Raw genomic sequence first — 18,816 nt, 5'->3', positions numbered from 1 at the left:
AATAATTCTTCTTTAATTCTATACCAACATCCAAATTACATCAAGCTCTGTCTCCTGAACTGGGCAACGCCTGTTTGTCAGGAAACAGAAAAAGACAAAATGATTTTGATTTAAACAGTTCATGCATTATTATTGGTATTTCACATGAAACCGCGTTATACAGGCAGTCCTTTAGTTAACTTTATAATATCTGTAACATCCCCGAATTCTCAATTCTCTAATTCCTAACTCCGCAAAAAGCCGGGAACCCGCTCGTAACTCCTCGGGTGTTCCGGTTGCCCACGGGCACCGCAATTTGCTTACCATCAGGTGATACGTCTGCTCGTGTGCCAACTAATCCCATTTTCTTTGTGAACAAGTTAACTTGGATAACAAGTAAAATAAGATCGTACTTACATTTATAAAATGAGAACACTTTGCTGTCCTTGGACTTGCCCAACATGAGATCGAGGCCGTCCATCCTGAACAGAGGCTCCATTACTAACGCTTTCGTCACCCGATCTAGGTGCTGAAATGAAAAAGGTAATGCGAATAATAATCTACATTATATACATCAATTATTATTGAAATGACTATTCTAATTCGTTGAAAAATACCGCTTGTCTTTTTGAGGAACCCAGATCAATTGACAAAGAAAAAACTATTATAAACAATAACAAAATATAATTTTCGAAATAAATTAAAGTGCTTTCGAGCATTCGGTGAACATAATACGTAATCATGTCAGTCGGTGAAAAAACATAAAACTTCAAAATTTAACATCAAGAGTGCGTCTTATATTTACTTTGTTTTTGCGACCGACACATTAAGACTCAGGCGTTTAACCGTGTGATTGGTTGATTAACTTGTAGCAAGCCAATCAGAGCGCCGGACGACATAAACGTGTCAATTGCGTTAACGTAAAACAAACTCATCAGGCACTCAGTAATACTTACTTCAGGCGGCAGCTTTGAGTCTAACATTCGGATGAGACAGCCGGCCACGGGAGCGAGTGCCACGTAGTAGTGTACCCGATCCGTGTCAGGTAGCCCTCGGGCCACCAGACGGGCAAAACTGGCGCCACCACCACCTCGGATACATACTCTTGAGACCACCGCCATTAAGATCTGAAAATTTGAAGATATGTAAGTTATCTGAAAATATGTAAGGTTTGTAGAAATAAGACTGCCTCGTTGGTCTAGTGACCGCAAGTGCGACTACCGGCCAAGGGGTATCGGGTTCGATTCGGGTCGGGCAAAGTATTAGTGGGCTTTTTTCGGATTTCGAAAATTTCTCGGAATCTGGAATTGTGTCCAGTATATGGCAATAAGCTCACCCCCTATTACATGGGCCTTATAATTTACTTTTACAAATGGTTAAAAGTGGGTGTTTATTGTATAGCGGTATTACGTGCCGTAATGAGTACCTCTGCTTAGATAAAAGGCGTGCCGTTGCTTTTTGTAGAATTAAAATCCGAGTGCGACGATGATCAAGTAGGTGATTGCAAGAGGTCTCGGGATGAATACTAGATGGGTAAGAATCATTGTATGATTTATGAAATCGTCATTGATAGTTCGTAGATCGTTTGGTACTTTGTTTGGTTTGGTGAATAACTAGAGAACGTATGATGTTAAAATGTTTGAGTCCAAGCTTGGCGCATCGAGAAAAAGAAAGACGCCATGTGACGTTAGGTTTATAAATCCAAGAAGGCAACTATCAATTTTTTTTTGTAAGTGTTGCCCCACCCTTGCTTTTTCTCCTATGTCGTGGGTGCTTTTAGAAACACATAATAATAATAAGTCCGCAAGGCAGCTTGTGGCGAGCTGTTGGGCAGTGGCGACCCCACGGACCTGACTCCCGGGAGAGGCCCTACTTTTTAACTCCGGTTAGTACTCGTGACTATCCGGAGTGGCCTCTCCTACCTCACTCTTGCCTTAATCGGCTGGTTTGAGTGGAGATTCGCAAGAGTGGAGTTGCCTTCAGCTCCACTTGGGGGAAGGACGTATCCCAGTAAGATGCTGGTAGGGGTCTTGACCGTACTTCCGGGATTGCTCTGATAGCCGTGGGATGCCCTCCCTTCCTCAAGCAGCTCAACGGATGTTGCTTCCCTTGTCGCTACATGCTAGCGGCCGTTTCCGGGGGCCCACTATTGAGTTTGCGAGTCACCCCCTGCCTGTTTATCCGTATTTTTCAATATTGGTCAGGGGCAGGGGCCATAGTCCCCATAGTTAACCGGTTAACTATTCCACAGCCACCCACACCCATATCCCTATCATTTCCTTTTACCATATCTCACAATAGTCCTGCATCAACCGGGGATTGTCCTTTGGTGTACTTCCATAGTGCATACAGGGATAATCGCCGGCTGATGTCCCATTACATTTAGATTAAAATTGTTCAACGGGCCTCTGCGAGTTGGCTTCGGCTCCTCGTACGCCTTCCAAAGGTCCGGGACCCTGTGGTCCCGAGATTATGTAAAGAACAAACATAATAATAACCCCACCGACGTATCTCTACGTTGTCGACGTGGTGGGGCTTAAGGGCTCTTATCCCTAGTTTTATTCTGACTGGGGTAGGAGCCCGACCAAAAGAGATACAACCCAAGCCAAGGTTGCATACGCCGAGGGCTGCGTGGCTAAGGGGGTGCTTAGTCATTAGTATGCCAACTCTGGAGACCGGGGGACCTCCAGTTTTATTTACCCTTGCCACAGTGAACGCAGGGCTCTGCTGTGGTCGACCTGTTTTGTCCCTAGCTACTCGTGGGAATAAAAATGATAACTAGATCTAAAACTAAAAGTACAATGCAGGCAAAGGTGCCTCCAACAGATGTTGAAACATCTACGGCGTCATTGTCATCCTCTCCGAGGTCCTTATTCTCATCAATCACACCATCGTCACTCTCATTCACATCACGTTCACTCAGATCATCTGTTTCATCAACAATATCAGTAGACGTTGTGTCGGAGGCTACTGCAGCCAACAACCCGACACCCGCTACTGGTACAAAAAATACGCGTAAAAAATGGAGCAACGAAATGAACGAATTCATTTGGCGTAACTATCTTATCATCACCAATTTAGAAACTGAAACAAATGCTTATTTAAGTACACTGCACACTAAATTCACTCAACAATTCCCAAATATGTCAGTTTCCAAGCAGAGGATTGGCGATCAAAGAAGAGCCATTGTCAACAACAAGTTACTACCAACAACTACACTTGATGCAATTAGGTTAGAAGTACAGACTCTTTTACTAACACAAAATCAGACTTTATCACATCAACAACATTTTACACAAAATAATACATTAGAGCACATGCAAACAAAAACTAGAATGAAATGGTCCAACGAACTGAATGAAACCCTTATGAAATGCTATTTTGAAGTTACTAAGATGGAAACAGATATGACTATTTGGCGGAAAAACCTTAGAGACAAATTTATAGAATATTACCCTCATTTATCACACTTATCAGAGCAACGCATATCCGATCAGAAACGAGTCATTATAAACAATAAAATGATCTCTGAAACACGATTACAGATGATAAAAACGGCAGTAGAGCAAAAATTGCATGAAAGGGATATAACAGTTTTTCAAAGATCGAATAGCCCAATATTAGAACAAAGTACACATTTTACACATACACAACCACAAATAAATTTGGAAAACACTAACAGTTTAGAAGTAGAATTGCAGGAAGTAGATTTTATAGACGAAAACTTACATCAACAACCTAATACTAATAACACACATACTGTAAATTATGAAAGAGACCCTGAAATAGACGAACTATTTTTACAAGCTCTGCAATACTACACTGATACACACCCCACAAATAGATGCTATATACCCAAACAAAGGACTTCAAAAAAACTAGCAAAAATAGTACAATACGTTGATAAAGTAATATTGCCAGACCATGTTCTTAGAGATATAGATTTTAACCAACTACAAACAATCATATATAGCGCCGCGTGGACAGTTGCGAAGGTTAATGGAAGTAAAATTTGTTTATCATCTGCTCAGGGTCGAAATAACCCCGGAGCGACCGTAAACCTAGATGGCAAAAAAGATTAGAGCGTAAACTAGAAGTAATTCGATCTAAAATAGGTAGGTTAACATATTATATGCAGGGCCACAGAAGTAGAAAACTAGAAAGAGAAGTTAACAGGATAATAAGAGATTATAAGACACATACTATACACGAAGAACCAAACATACAACTTACACACTTTTTAGATACACTCAAACAGAAACTCACAGTCATCAAAAGTAGGTTAAATAGATATACCAAATGTACTTTACGCAAAACACAAAATAGTCAATTCAGAAATAACGAAAAGCAATTTTACCGGACTTTAAAACAATCAACAACTAACCACACTACGTCAAATAACACAACGCATACAGTATTTCCCGCTGAAGAGGACCTACGTCAGTTTTGGGCAGGAATATGGGAAAATCCTGTATGCCACAACACTCAAGCAGATTGGATAAGAAATGAGGAAATCAACTATGACAGTAGTCCACAAATGCAATTTGAACAAATAGATCCTGAAACATTTCATAATGCTCTCAACAAAGCTCACAATTGGAAAGCCCCAGGAACAGACCATATCCATAACTTTTGGTATAAAAAATTCACTACAGTTCACCCTCACTTATACAACCATATTAACAATTTTATTGAAGACCCAACAAATATTCCTCCCTACTTAACTGAAGGCATCACATATATGTTGCCAAAAGACCCCAATGACACAACAAATCCTGCGAAATATAGACCTATAACCTGCTTACAAACACTATACAAAATAATGACATCATGCATAACTAACATAATATACAAACACATCGACACACACAAAATATTAACAGAAGAGCAGAAAGGATGTAGAAAGTTTAGCCAAGGATGCAAAGAACAGTTATTAATAGATTCAGTTATACTTAGAGACGTACAAAAGCACAAAAAAGATTTATATTCTATGTATATTGATTATAAGAAAGCATATGACTCGGTACCTCATTCTTGGTTACTTCACATTTTGAAAGTTTACAAAATTCACCCACATATCATACAGTTTTTAGAAAATATAATCAGTAAATGGCAAACTAGACTTCATGTTAGCACATCTGCAGGAGTAATAGAGACAGAATTTATTAAGATCCAGCGCGGCATTTTTCAAGGTGACTCGCTCAGCCCTCTTTGGTTTTGTTTAGCTTTAAACCCACTCTCAAACCAATTAAACTCCCTAAATTCTGGCTTCCAACTTAAATATAACACAATAACCACAGAAACTAACCACCAACACTATACAATAAACCATCTTCTCTACATGGACGACATCAAATTATACGCGTCTTCTACTGAGGATTTACATAAACTAGCCGACACCACCGAAATATTTTCAAATGACATAGGAATGGAGTTCGGAATCGATAAATGTAAAATCAATTCAGTAAAAGCAGGTAAAACTTACACACACTCCTATCAACTACAAACAGGCGATACCATTGATTCCTTAGATGAAAGTGGTACCTACAAATATCTAGGATACATACAAACTAAACAAATTTTACACAAAGAAATAAAAAGTCAGCTCACAAAACAATTCAAACACAGATTAAAAATTATATGTAATACTCAACTAAACGCCCGAAACACTATAAAAGCTATCAACACATACGCCATTCCAATTCTTACATATTCCTTTGGTATCATAAATTGGTCAAAAACAGAACTTCAGAATCTACAACGCAACATAAATACAACACTCACAAAACACAGACGACACCATCCACGATCATGCACACAGAGACTCACATTACCAAGAAATGACGGAGGAAGAGGTATTATTGATATCACCAACTTGCATAACAAACAAATTACAGCTTTAAGGTCTTATTTCTATAGTAAAAGCCCAACATCAATTCTACATAATGCAATAGCCCAAAATGACAAGAAACTCACACCTTTAAACATGGCCGACCAATCAACACAAAACAATGAGACACAGACTGACCGACAAACCAAACTCGCCGCATGGGCTCAAAAGTCCCTACATGGGAGACACTACCACGACCTTAGCCAGCCTAACGTCGATAAAGTTGCATCGAACGAATGGCTAAGGCGTGGTGAATTGTTTCCCGAGACCGAGGGGTTCATGTTGGCGATACAGGACCAGGTAATAGAAACCCGCAACTATCAAAAACATATAATGCGCATCCCGATACCCACCGATATTTGCAGGCGCTGCAATAGTGCCTCTGAAACTATTCAGCATATCACAGGCGCCTGCAAAACCATTGTTCAATCCGATTATAAGCATAGACATGACCAAGTGGCAAATATCATACACCAAAAATTGGCATTAAAATATAATTTAATTTCCGGCCCTCCAACACCGTACTACAAATACCAACCAGAAATTGTTTTAGAAAATTCTTCTTATAAGTTGTATTTTGATCGAGCTATTCTTACCGACAAAACCACACATTTCAATAGACCAGACATCACCCTCATTGATAAAACCAACAAAAGTGCACAGATCATAGATATAGCCATTCCTAATACGCATAACCTCCAAAATACAATTGCAGAAAAATTGTCCAAATACACCGACCTCAAAATTGAAATAGCCAGAATGTGGCGGCTTAACAGCGTCACAATAGTCCCCATAGTTTTATCAACCACGGGGGTTATCCCAAAACATCTTCACCAATCCATTAAAACACTCGAACTACCTCCGTACACATACCGAATCCTCCAGAAAGCTGCCATTTTAAACACATGTCATATAGTTAGAAAATTTTTGACCGAAACAGACTAAGTTTCTTCCACCAGAAACCAAAAGTGAGTATCTACTCACGTGGGTTAGCACTTGGCTTTGGCCCGTACTAACCTTAACATCCGGCACCAGCCGAGCTTAGAAAAAGAAATCGAGAATAATAATAATAATAATAAAATCCTTTATTTGTCTTACAAAAAATTATACATACATAAACCCACCAAACTGTTAAGACAGTTTGACTGCGGAGTTACACTACTCTAGTTCGACTGTTAATACAACAATCATTAACAATCGAACTACAGTCACATAAAATCTAACTAACAAAATCTTTTACCTGGCATGTCCTACCGAGCAGCAGCTCATTCTGGTTATCACAAGCCTCTGGTTTGGTCAGCAGTAATGGGGCGAGGTGTAGTGTCATCTCCAGTGCTCTCGCCAGGCCGTGGTACAGGTCGAAACATGTAGCGCATAGTTTGATCTGACGGGACTCTAGGTGCGCGTCTACGCTTACACGATCCATCTGGAAAGAAAAATAAAAAAGAAGATTTAGTGTCAGTTCATACTAGCGCAGGAATTCTTCGGAATTGGCGAGTCAGCAAGTGAATGCGCCTTTTTAAAGTCTCAGAAGTAATGTATGCGTTACGCTGTGTAGTTAAGGGGCAATTTGTTATGTTCAGTTTTGGAAAGACGCTTCGATGCGCTTCGACTCTGCGCTAGTATAAACTGACCCCTATGTTTTCACCAAGTGACCATGTCATATACAGTGTGGATAAACCTCTTATGATTTAATTTAAACAGCATATTTGTTATCATCTTGGCTGACATTTTATGAAAAATGAGCGAAATAAGCTCAGTAGGTAAGTCAAAAAAAGAAATTTCTCTTTGAGCTAATTTGAACACTTTTCACAGATACGGCATTCTAATTGCCGCACCACATGTCCGTAATAATTCTAGACAACCTACAGTATTACAGCACTTCTGTTGTCAAGGTAGATGGAGCTGTTCACAGAGAATTTGATTTATTTTGTTTGTAAATAACAATTTTTGATTTTAGATTTTCATTGAAATATTTAGTTGTATTATGCTTCTGTGGACGAGTATTATATTACGATTGCCACTTCAGCCTGCAGATTTTGCGAGCTATGTCGTTACATAGTTGATAGCAACTATAAATAATAAAAGTGAGTTAAAACATTACCTCTTGCATCATAGTGATGAACTCTGAGAACGCCCAGTTGAGCTGACTGAGCAAAGAGTTGAGGTAGGCGGCTGCGGCGGTCGGGTGAGTCGCGAGGTATTCCTTTATCCGAGCCTGAATCACCTCTGATGGACAGGGACCTTTAAAAGAAGAAGCATAATCTACAATGTGATAGGGTTGGGTCTTCTAACCCGTTAAGGCTGAGTAGTACATCTAATTTTATCGACAAAAAAAATAAAATACGGGGTTGAACCCCTAATTGAAAATATTGAAAAATAGTGATTCTTTCGGTAAAAATAATTCACTAAATGATTTTTTTTCTCACCAAAATATTATCAAACATATGAAAAAAGTAATGAATTAGTTAGCCAAGGTTATTAGCTACCGTTTGTCGTTTTTTTTTGTTTATACGACGCATACAACCTTTGTTATCAAAAAAAGTAAAAAAAATATTAAAATAGCCATAATTTTTAGGGGAGGGGATTCGACCCCTTCGACCCCCGACTTTTGTCGATAAAATTAGACGTAGAACTCAGCCTTAACGGGTTAGAAGTCTCGTCCCTATCACATTGTATAATTTAAAAATAAGTCGGGTTTTCCTTCCTGACGCTATAACTCCAGAACGCACGAACCTATTTCCACGGTTTTGCATTCGTTGGAAAGGTCTCGAAAGAAAGAAAATTCAGGAAAAAATTCAAGAGAAAAGCAGGAAAACAGGGAAAATCATTGGTGGTGAAACGTAGTTCGCCGGTTTTTTTTAGTATAGTATAAAACACATCTTATTTTTGTATCATAAAATATACAATATGCATTTTAAACAGCTTAGTGAACTGACCGAAACATTGACTCATGAGTCCTGCGTCCACCTTGGCTCCGAGGTTGTTGACTGTCGGTTCTCTGTCACCGTATCTGTTTAATAATAATATCAGAATTAGTACTGAATAAATATAAGAAAAAATGGGTTTTATTAAAAAGCATACTTTAAAAAAAATATTAGCCTTTTCCTCTACATCAGAGTATTTTAAACGTTTTGCAGTCACGGACCACTTTCTCAATATAAATAATTCCACGGACCCCTATCAAAGAATATCTTAATATTAATTCAAGAAAACAAGCTATTTTATATTGAAAATACTGCGAACCCCAGGTACACATGCTACGAACCCCTAAGACCCCGCATTTTAAGAAACCCTGCACTTCATGATATTTTCCAGTTTTATTATTAGCCTTTTGTCAAATAACAATTTTAAAATCCACGATATTTTGAGATTACCATTCAATATTCAACACTATGGTATAGGTAATAAAGTATACTTAGTTATCACCTGGCTGCTAAATGAGGCCACTGTCGATGTCGGAAACCAAACCCTGAGCCGTGCCAGAACCGCACCAGCACCCAGTTGGACTGTGCCCACGCACGGTTCTGATACGGACGCACCAACTCTTCCACCATGCACATTTGTCTGAAGGTATTAAAAAATAATTGATTGTGTTGTCTTGTGTAATTTCGTGTGAGTGACGTTACCGGAGATTAGCTAAAGGCTAAGCTAATAATCCTACTATAATATTATAAATGCGAAAGTTTGTGTGTATGTTTGTTATTCAATCACGTCAAAATGGCTGAAGGGATCAGGATGAAATTAGAAACAGGGGAAGATTATGACCTGGAATACCACATAGGACTTTTTATTCCGCGGGACCGCAGGCGAAGCCACTGACAGAAGCTAGTAGATGATATTTAATGATAATTATTTCGGATTATACCAACCTATAAGTGACACCTAACTGTAGAACCTCTTACTAAACAAAACTAACCAGTTTAGGTTCAACGTCACACTAAATAACTTATAGTATTTCATCTGCTCATTGGCTCTTATCCAAAGGACGATGCAAATTTTGGTTCCACCTTCCTTAAAAAATAACTCTGAACGGACTAAGAATTGGAACTCGGCGCCATAGTAACTTTTATTCAACTCAAAATTACCTATCCAATGCAAGTGGGACCAGATTTCATAGAAATTCTGGCATCCTCCTTTATGGCACTGTTTACTCACTGTTTTATAGGCACTCGTTCGATGGCCCTCATGGTGGCTGGTTGTGTAGCAAACGATGCTAGAGTTTGGACCAAGGACTCCCTGGTGCTGGCTAGTACTATGCGCTGGTCCGCAAACTCAGCACATAGGAACGCAGCACAGGACACCACGAGCTCCTCCCATTCTAAGAGACAGTAGGAGTAGCAGAGTAGGAGTTAGGAATGAAGTGGAGTGTCGTATTTATTAAGCGTTGCGTTGATCTACGTGAAGTTGATAATTTATCTGATTAAGCTCTGGTTTTTCAAGTGTCCATTGGCGGTGGCGATTGCTTACCATCAGGCCATCAGGTGATCCGGCGGCGCGTTTAACAGCGTGTTAGATAAATAAATCATGCAAAGAGCCTATTGTTGATTTTGACTTTTCAGGAACAGTTTTCAGTATGGGGTGCGGTACAGATTAGACCAAAACTCATTCATGAAAAAAATATCAGCCACATTCTGACTACCATTCGGCCAATTCTAATTGCGTGTTATACAAAGACTGCACGGTTGGCGCGTTGGCTGGGTAACCGGCTGCCGCGCAACGTGTAGCGGGTTCGATTCCCGCACGGAGCAACTCTTTGTGTGATCCACAAATTGTTGTTTCGCGTCTGGTTGTCATGTATATGTGAACTTGTATGTTTGTAAACGCACGCAGAAAAATTCTAGTGTGGGGAAAAGTTCTTTTTTTTTTAATATACTGCAAATTTAAACTCCTCTCAACTTTCCCTAACCATCACCATCAACACTATCTACTCCTACTCCTCCCTACTTCTATTCTCACCTGGTATCTGCTGAACAGGTATCGTGGGATGCATATACAGCCTCAACGTGTTGCAGAGCTCCAGCATCGCATCCACGTGGTATTCAGGCACAAAGGCGAACAGAGACTCTGCAAATTCTTGACCACCTGTATCTAAGCCATAATAGGCGGTGTATTGAAGTGGCCTTGGCTGGTCACCTTGCCGAATGCTGCTAACAAGCTCATGAAGGTAACTGAAGGTGCTTAAGGTATTCAAAGGATTCAGTGGTGTTTGGTTTTAATTTAGTGAGACTACAAAGGAATACAGACTGTATTCTTCTACGCGATAAAGTAGTAAATTGAATAACGATTATTAGAATCTTTGGTATTATTGTGAAGTCTTTGTTAACCTCATGCTTAAAGGAACTTGGATTTAATTTAGCAGGACTACGAAGGAATACAGACTGTATTCTTCTATGCAATAAAGTAGTAAATTGAATAACGATTATTAGAATTTTTGGTATTATTCAGAGGTCTTTGATAACCATGCATGCTTAAAGGAACTTGGATTTAATTTAGTGGGACTACGAAGGAATACAGACTGTATTCTTCTACGCAATAAAGTAGTAAATTGAATAAGGATTATTAGAATTCAGAGAGCTAACTCCGATTGGTCTTAAAAGAAAACTAAAGTTGAAGAATATCAATCAGGGAATTTGGACCTTATAACAGGTGGGAGAGATGCTATAATAGAGAAGTTAAAGACGGTGATCCACTTACGATTAGATGATCCTAGTTGTGAGTTGGATCCCGTACGTGGTGTAGTGGCCCTCGACGTTGGACTTTGAGGACTGTAAGTTGAGTATCTATTAACTTTATTAAAGACGCATGAAAGAAGATTTCAATAGGGGATTGATTAGGATACAATACTAAATGCCCCCATTAAGGAAAATAGACAAGGAAAGAAACAAACATGTAGGAATTTAAATGTAACGGAGAAGGTAACAGAAAAGCTGATGGGAATTGTAACTTTACAATCATATTATGAGAATCGGTGAAAGATCATTCAGCGATTCGGTGCGCTGATTGGTTGGTTTATTCGAGCCGGCCAATCAGAGCGCCGAATGCGCATTCGTACTAAGGGTACAGATGAATGTAAGTGATGAATTTTGGTTGCGTGTGAGGTTATATACCAAGGCGTTGAAACGAGATGGGTTTTAGTCATAAGGACTGATCTCTCAAACTAGTAATGAATTCTACTTTGATACAGAAAACGGAATGCAAAGAGAACTCATATTTTGTGATAAAACAGAAAGTGCCACACCTCTGGTCTGAACTGGACGTATACTCCAGCTGTAGAGAAGCATAGCTGGTGCCTCCGAGCAAGGAACTCTTGCCGGGGAGTATTTCTTTACTTGCTACTTGCGCGTACTGGAACAATTTTAATTAAAGTATAAAAATCAGAAATTTCACTTAAAAATAAAAAAATAAAAGCTAAAGAAGAGACTTCTTAACGGTATTTCAAACTGCAGGTAAAATAACGTTATTAAAGTTTCATCTATGTTGGTGTTTATTCTGTTGACGGGCTTTAATAGTAATAAATAAATAAAAATTTAAATAAATAAAAATTTATATATATAAAAACAATTGCTGCTACGTCGGCTAGTAACAATAATATATTAAGCATAAGTCTTGTGAATACAAAATAAATAGATTTACCTGAACATGTGTCGCGTATTCAGGGTCCGAAGACAGTCTCAGCGAGTGCAGCGTGCCAGAGAAATGTTTCGCCAACTCTGTTTGTCTCTGTTTAGTCCAGATGGCGCCTATCACCCAGCCCATCTGCAATGCACCCGCTTCTAGCTTCTCCTGGAACGTGGAAATCACACGTCATACTAATAATTTTATTATAACTTTCATGAGACATACTAAATTAATTATTATGTTATCGGCTTACTACTGTTACTGTTTGGCGAGGAACTCGACTAGTTTCAAGCTCTTCCCGAGGCTCATATTCCTGAGCAGCATTCCGCGACAAACTAGTCAAGTTCCTCGTCAAACAGTTACGTGAGTAAGCCGGATAACTCAATACTTACCTTCATATTAATATTTAAATTGTGAAAGTTTGTTTGTTTGGATGTTTGTCCGTCAATCATGTTGAAGCTACTAGGTTATACTGTTTTACTGTTGTAGTTGTATTGTTACACGCTTAAAGAGATTGAAACGAGAGCGCGTTCGGCGGTCTGATTGGTTGGTTCATTCGCACCGGCCAATCAGAGCATCGAACGCGCCTTTGTATCACAAGTGTAACATTTTATTATACTAACCTCGTATACAGACTTGGACCTCTCCAATTCCTTCAGCATGCCTTCCATGAGCTGTTTTCTAATTTTATCCTGTTCCGATATGTTCTCGCCACCTGGTGGGAGGTTGCTGAACATTTTGATATTGGGAATTGAATCGTATCTACTTAAGATAAAAAAATACTATTTACTGTAATTTCTCAGTTACTACTGAGAAATTTTCACGTATTCTGAAATTGTGTCCACTATATGGCAATAGGCTCATCCCCATATTGCAAGGGACTTATAACACAAAAGATGAAAACTGATTTTATATTGTACAGTGGCATTACGTGACATAATGTGCACCTCTGCCTACCCTTTCGCTGATAAAAGACGTGACGATAAGTACTAAACTATAGGTGTAGTATTTTTTATTAAATACAAAATTATTCAAAGATTAGTCTAAGATTTGTTAAAATAAATAGTTTAACACATTGAACGCCGTGGTGGTCACCGGTAACCGACGTTAGCGGAGGATTTGCCTTCAACAGTTTTCTATTGGCAGTCAAAGACTTAATATAAATTTTCCTAAATAATGATACAGAATGTGAAAGTGGGTGTACAATTGTACATTGTATAGCGGCATTACGTGCTGTAATGTGCACCTCTGCCTACCGCTTCGGGGATAAAAGGCGTGACGTTGTGTTGTTGTGTTGATACAGAATGTCTCACCTGCAGCCTTCAGCTCTGTAGTGACGGTGTATATTCGATGCTCGATGTCATGGAGACAGTCCGCCATGTCCAGCTGGTTGTCTCGCAGTTCACATAGCTCGAATAATTATGATAAATTGAAAAATCAAATATCACTGAGAATTTTCGTTACGACAATCTTATACCACAGAATTAAAAATACTTTGTTTAATCCGAGACTTTTTTATTTAAACGCTGTCCCACACTAGAATTTTCTCCTGGGTCGTAGATACGTTTACAAACCTACAAATTCACATACACATGACACCAAAACCCGGAAAAACAATTTGTGGATCACGCAAAGAGGTGCTCCGGGAATCGAATCAGCTACACGTTTCATCGTAGCCTAGCCACCGCGCCAACCGTGCACTCAAACTTGAAAGGGTACTTTTATCAGCAATCAATAAAAATAATAATAAATAGACCAAACTTGAAAGGACTTGAAAGGATCATTTTACCAGCAATCACTCAAAATAACTATATAGACACATGTAAAGACAGAAATCTGAGTAAGTAAATAAAGAAACTTTCCAAATTCATTTGACAATTTTTTTTTAAAGTAATTAATTACAATGTAACAACTGGATCAAAATATCCTCACCTTCTCAGCATGTTTGATAGCGGCACCATGGTACAGAGCAAGGAGTCCGTCTACCAGTCGCAGGTATGCTGACCTAATGTCTATGGAGCCAGCGCCCGGCATCATGGATCGGGTGCCTTTGATAGCTAACGCCGTTTCTCCCGTAGTCCTGCATTTTATCAAAAACATATTACATAGGATATGTATAAGAATACGTAATATGATGGTTCAGCAGATCTTCTTTGTCATAATATCATTTTGATAAAAACTTAGACACTGATTAGTCTTAGCCATCTTCCCTATGTTCCCAATCCTCGATTCACTAACACCCGTAAAAGGCATGCAACGTACTTGTAACGACTCTGATGTTACGGGTGTGTTGTCGACGGCGGCGATTGCTTACCATCAGGTGATCCGTCTGCTCGTTTTCCGGCTTATACCATAAAAAACGTTACTACTACGGCGTAGCATTCGTAGCATGGCTACGGCGTAGCAGTTGTAGCGTAGCTTAATACAACTTAGTACAAAAATGTATATTGACGATAACAGATGGTATCATAATAATATATTATGTTATGTAATAAAAGCTATGTATAAGCCTTTATGATTGACCAAATATTTAGTATTATTCAGTGTATTGCAAAAATCTTGGTTTAAGTAAAAAATAAGCTGCTTCTTTACCTATTTGGTACAGGCGGCATGGGAGGATGCATGAATCTGGCCATTGAGGATATGACTTGAGGGAGAGTCGCCAACCCTGGAGACCCGGCAGCCATGTCACTTACACCTGCAAATTTCAGGAGACTGGCTAGTGCACTCACTGTATTTGTTACTTCAACTGAGAAAAACACGGAAAGGTACATTGAAATAAGGATTTTATAAGGTAACTAGCAAACCCGGCGAACTCCGTTTCGCCACTAATGATTTTCCAAGTTCTCCTGCTTTTCTCTTGTTTTTTTTCAAAATTTTCTTATTATACATACTTATTTAATTACTTATTTCTTATTATTTCTTGCTATAAACCTCACGGAGCCCGAGACTTTTCCAACGAATGCAAAACCGTGGAAATCGGTTCGTGCGTTCTGGAGTTATAGCGTCAGGAAGGAAAACCCGACTTATTTTTAATCTTTACAATGTCCAATCTCAATTCTAACTATTATAAGAAAGTCCGAAGTTCTTCCACGACTAGTCTAATCATGAAGTTCCTATGTTTTGTTCAAAATGTGTGCCTTTACTCATAAATGAGAATACGCAAATAAGTAATTCCTTATTCTAAACGAGGGTTGCTGAATGTAACGTGACGTCAGTGTTTGGGAAACCAACCGCGCGGTGAGTTGGGATGGACTGGCCGCAACAGTTGCGCCCTCACCTCGCCGGCCAAGCGAGCCAAGTTCTGCACGCCTAGTCACATTATAAATAAAAGTGAATAAATAATAACAAATAATGTATCAGTGCAGAGTAACGGCGGCCGTACACGGACTGCTCGAACAGTTAGCGGCTGAGCGCAATACACGGACCGCTCGAGAGGTCGGCGTCGACTGCTTAAGCCGTCGGTTGTTGACTGTTCGAGCAGTTGATCTTCTACCTTAGACGCCGCGAGGCCGCAAAGGGCGGGGGAGAGAAGTCGTAGAGCTGTCGACTGCTCTAGCGCAGTCAACGGCTCGAGCAGTCGGTGTATGCCTCGCAACCGCTCGCGAGCGGTCGACGGCACGATGGAATTTCATCATGCAGTTGACGGCTTGAAGCGGTCGCGACTGCTCGAGCAGTCGTGTGTACGGCAGCGAATAAATGGCTATAGTTCATCGCGCAGTCGCGGCTTCAAGCAGTTGTTTATAACTGCTTGAAGCAGTCCGTGTACGGCTGGCCTAAAATATGTTTTTTTTAAAAGGAGTAACGATGGAGTTTCTTGCTCGTTGTTCTCCATTCGAAGCTACACTTTGGAACGAGCACCTAGCTTCACTGACAGACAGACTGACGGACAACTCAATTTGACGTTTCAAAAGTGCCTAATTTAGGATTAATTGAAATAAATGCTTTGACTTTTACTTTGACAGTTTATAATAATTATACAAATTAACGTAGGCTGCGCGACGTCGCCGCTTCTGCCCACGCTGCTCATGATGAAGAGTCCCTCTGTGACTCTAAACTAGTAGAGCTTTTCTCCATTAACGTACGTGAGTAAACCGTGTTTTTTTAAGTTAATTAAGCATTAATTATAATAAATATATATATATCAGTTATATTAGCCAACTACGATAAAATGAGAATCTAAGAGAGAGATGAGAAAGTACAACAAGTTCCAAAGAATTGTAGTGTTTATTTTTTATAAAAATATAACTTCACCTTATTTTGCATAGTTAAGTTAAATGATGCGATTTCTTTTTATTCGGATGTGATGTGAGTGAGGGTGCTTTTCCACAAGAGATGTGCTATGTAGCTATGCTACGAAAATATAATAGCTAAGCTATGAAACTATGTGACCGTTTCTACTGATACTAAGCAATGTAGCTGTGCGAGGAAGACGCGCAGCTTGAATATGCAATGTATGTAGGGAAACCATCTATAGCACACATCTTTGCATATAAAGAACATAGCTTAGTCGAGTCCGTTTTCACCAGACCTCAGCTATGTGTACCAATGAATATGATTGGTGAAAGCCAAACGCATCTAAAGCAACGTAGTATAGCACATCTCTTGTGGAAAAACACCCTGATCCATGAATGCTGGAAAATTAATAATTTAACAAAGGTTTAAATACCGGTATCGATGCCACCAGCTCGATTGTAGTTCGGTTCGAAGCTTTGTATGAAGGGATTGTCTTCACCCAAGACTCCGACGAGGTCCTGTCTGTAAGTAATAATAATGATCAGCAAAAGTAAACAAATATTCTTAGTACTTATACGAATATGTTATCTATGAAATCCAACTTAAAATTTTGGGCTTACTTTAATGATAAACCAGTAACCAGTGCGCTTAGAACGAGTTTACTTTACGTTTTCGTCCAAGGTAAAGCAAACTCTTACTTTATTTTAAACGTTGCCTTACATTAGGATATTCTCTAGTCTCTATGGTGTGGTTGACATACACATGACACCCAGATCCGAAACAACAACTTATGGATCAGACATAGAGTTACTCCGTGCGGTAATCGAAACTGCTACACGTTGCGTGGCAGCCGCACAGACCGTGCAGTCGAGTACTAAGGGTACAGTTTCTTAGCTTAGGTTAGGAAAAAGAAGGTCTTATTCATAAATGGGCTGTCGTCGACGGGTATTTCCGAACCGATGCGACCTTCAAACCTCCAAGAAAAGAGCATACTCCTTTTTAAAAAAAGGCCGGCAACGCACCTGTGACTCCTCTGGTGTTGCGGGTGTCCATGGGCGGCGCTGATCGCTTACCATCAGGTGACTCGTTTGCACGTTTGCCTCCTATTCCATAAAAAAAATGGTTCGTACCTTAATGTCCTAACGAGGAAGGGCAGGACTCCTCCAAGTCGGTCCACGTTGTAGAAGTCCAGCTCTCCATCTATAAATGTTCTGGCGGGCAGGTGAGGAGTCGCGTGCCTGGAAATTAAACAAAATTTCACCTGTAACGTGTTATGGTAACCATATAGTTATTTTAGAAAAAATAACATACATTTGTTTGGTAAAGTGTCTGGCAGACACAACTTTCGAACTAAACAAGGAAAGATATTACGTCAACCATTTTTTATATTGACAAAAATACGTAAGTTCTTTGTGGGATTCTGTGTTAAATTAATTGCTTTGACGTTCAAAAGCTCCTATTCTATTTAAAATAAACAATTTTGACTTTGACTTTAGTAAGAAGTTTAGGAATGAGGGTTTAGTACGAGTTTGTTTTACGTTTAACGAGATCGAAACGAGACGGCGTTCGGCGCTCTGATTGGTTGGTTCATTCGCGCCGACCAATCAGAGCGCCGAACGTGCTCTTGTTTCGTTTTCCTTCGACGTATAGCAAACTCGTACTAAGCGTGCTGATAAAAATGAGTTATGACTTTTCGAACTTTTGTAATGGCCCAACTACATACATATTCCTTACATTCCCTACATACATATTCGCCCACTTACAATACGTTCCTGACAAATATCTACATATATGTTAAATACTTACTATTAAAACTATGTAGACACATAAAAAAGCAGTCTTTCTGTCTGTCTGTTACACAATATACAACAGAAACGTTCACTATATTACATTTTATAATGGAAATAGTTTCGCGTGACATTATTGTTGGCGGCGGTGGACGGGCGCGACGTGCGAATTTCTATTTTAAGATAAGAAGCCTTTATACCCTTATCAGACGTGACCGGATTTGTACGAGGGTGTGTGTTTATTAAAATATATGCATTCTATTTGAGTTTACATACTATATTATGGGACTATTTTCGAGAATG

The 18,816-nt window shown here is 39.4% G+C and overlaps 1 protein-coding gene across 11 annotated transcripts in view; it reads right to left on the bottom strand.

Annotated features, from left to right (window-relative positions):
* Positions 1 to 18,816, bottom strand: part of LOC118277633 (E3 ubiquitin-protein ligase RNF123-like) — a 37,776-nt gene that overhangs the window by 1,098 nt on the left and 17,862 nt on the right. For 5 of the 11 annotated variants that reach the window (XM_050696199.1, XM_050696200.1, XM_050696203.1 and 2 more), the window contains exons 18-34: positions 17,857 to 17,964; positions 17,160 to 17,248; positions 15,083 to 15,188; positions 14,423 to 14,570; positions 13,804 to 13,900; positions 13,114 to 13,205; positions 12,506 to 12,655; positions 12,111 to 12,217; positions 11,567 to 11,637; positions 10,829 to 10,960; positions 10,028 to 10,190; positions 9,299 to 9,436; positions 8,809 to 8,882; positions 7,974 to 8,113; positions 7,110 to 7,295; positions 936 to 1,106; positions 397 to 508 (exon numbers count right to left, since the gene is read on the bottom strand). In XM_050696199.1, the coding sequence (XP_050552156.1) occupies positions 397 to 508; positions 936 to 1,106; positions 7,110 to 7,295; positions 7,974 to 8,113; positions 8,809 to 8,882; positions 9,299 to 9,436; positions 10,028 to 10,190; positions 10,829 to 10,960; positions 11,567 to 11,637; positions 12,111 to 12,217; positions 12,506 to 12,655; positions 13,114 to 13,205; positions 13,804 to 13,900; positions 14,423 to 14,570; positions 15,083 to 15,188; positions 17,160 to 17,248; positions 17,857 to 17,964 (2,084 nt within the window). The remainder of the gene's footprint in view (positions 1 to 396; positions 509 to 935; positions 1,107 to 7,109; positions 7,296 to 7,973; positions 8,114 to 8,808; positions 8,883 to 9,298; positions 9,437 to 10,027; positions 10,191 to 10,828; positions 10,961 to 11,566; positions 11,638 to 12,110; positions 12,218 to 12,505; positions 12,656 to 13,113; positions 13,206 to 13,803; positions 13,901 to 14,422; positions 14,571 to 15,082; positions 15,189 to 17,159; positions 17,249 to 17,856; positions 17,965 to 18,816) is intronic. The other 6 variants (XM_050696201.1, XM_050696209.1, XM_050696205.1 and 3 more) reach the window with 5 other exon arrangements.

The sequence above is a fragment of the Spodoptera frugiperda genome, chromosome 10 (genome assembly GCF_023101765.2).
Source record: "Spodoptera frugiperda isolate SF20-4 chromosome 10, AGI-APGP_CSIRO_Sfru_2.0, whole genome shotgun sequence".
Classification (NCBI taxonomy): domain Eukaryota; kingdom Metazoa; phylum Arthropoda; class Insecta; order Lepidoptera; family Noctuidae; genus Spodoptera; species Spodoptera frugiperda.
Note: the sequence above shows the minus strand (reverse complement) of the source record. Positions and strands in the feature narration are given on the sequence as shown.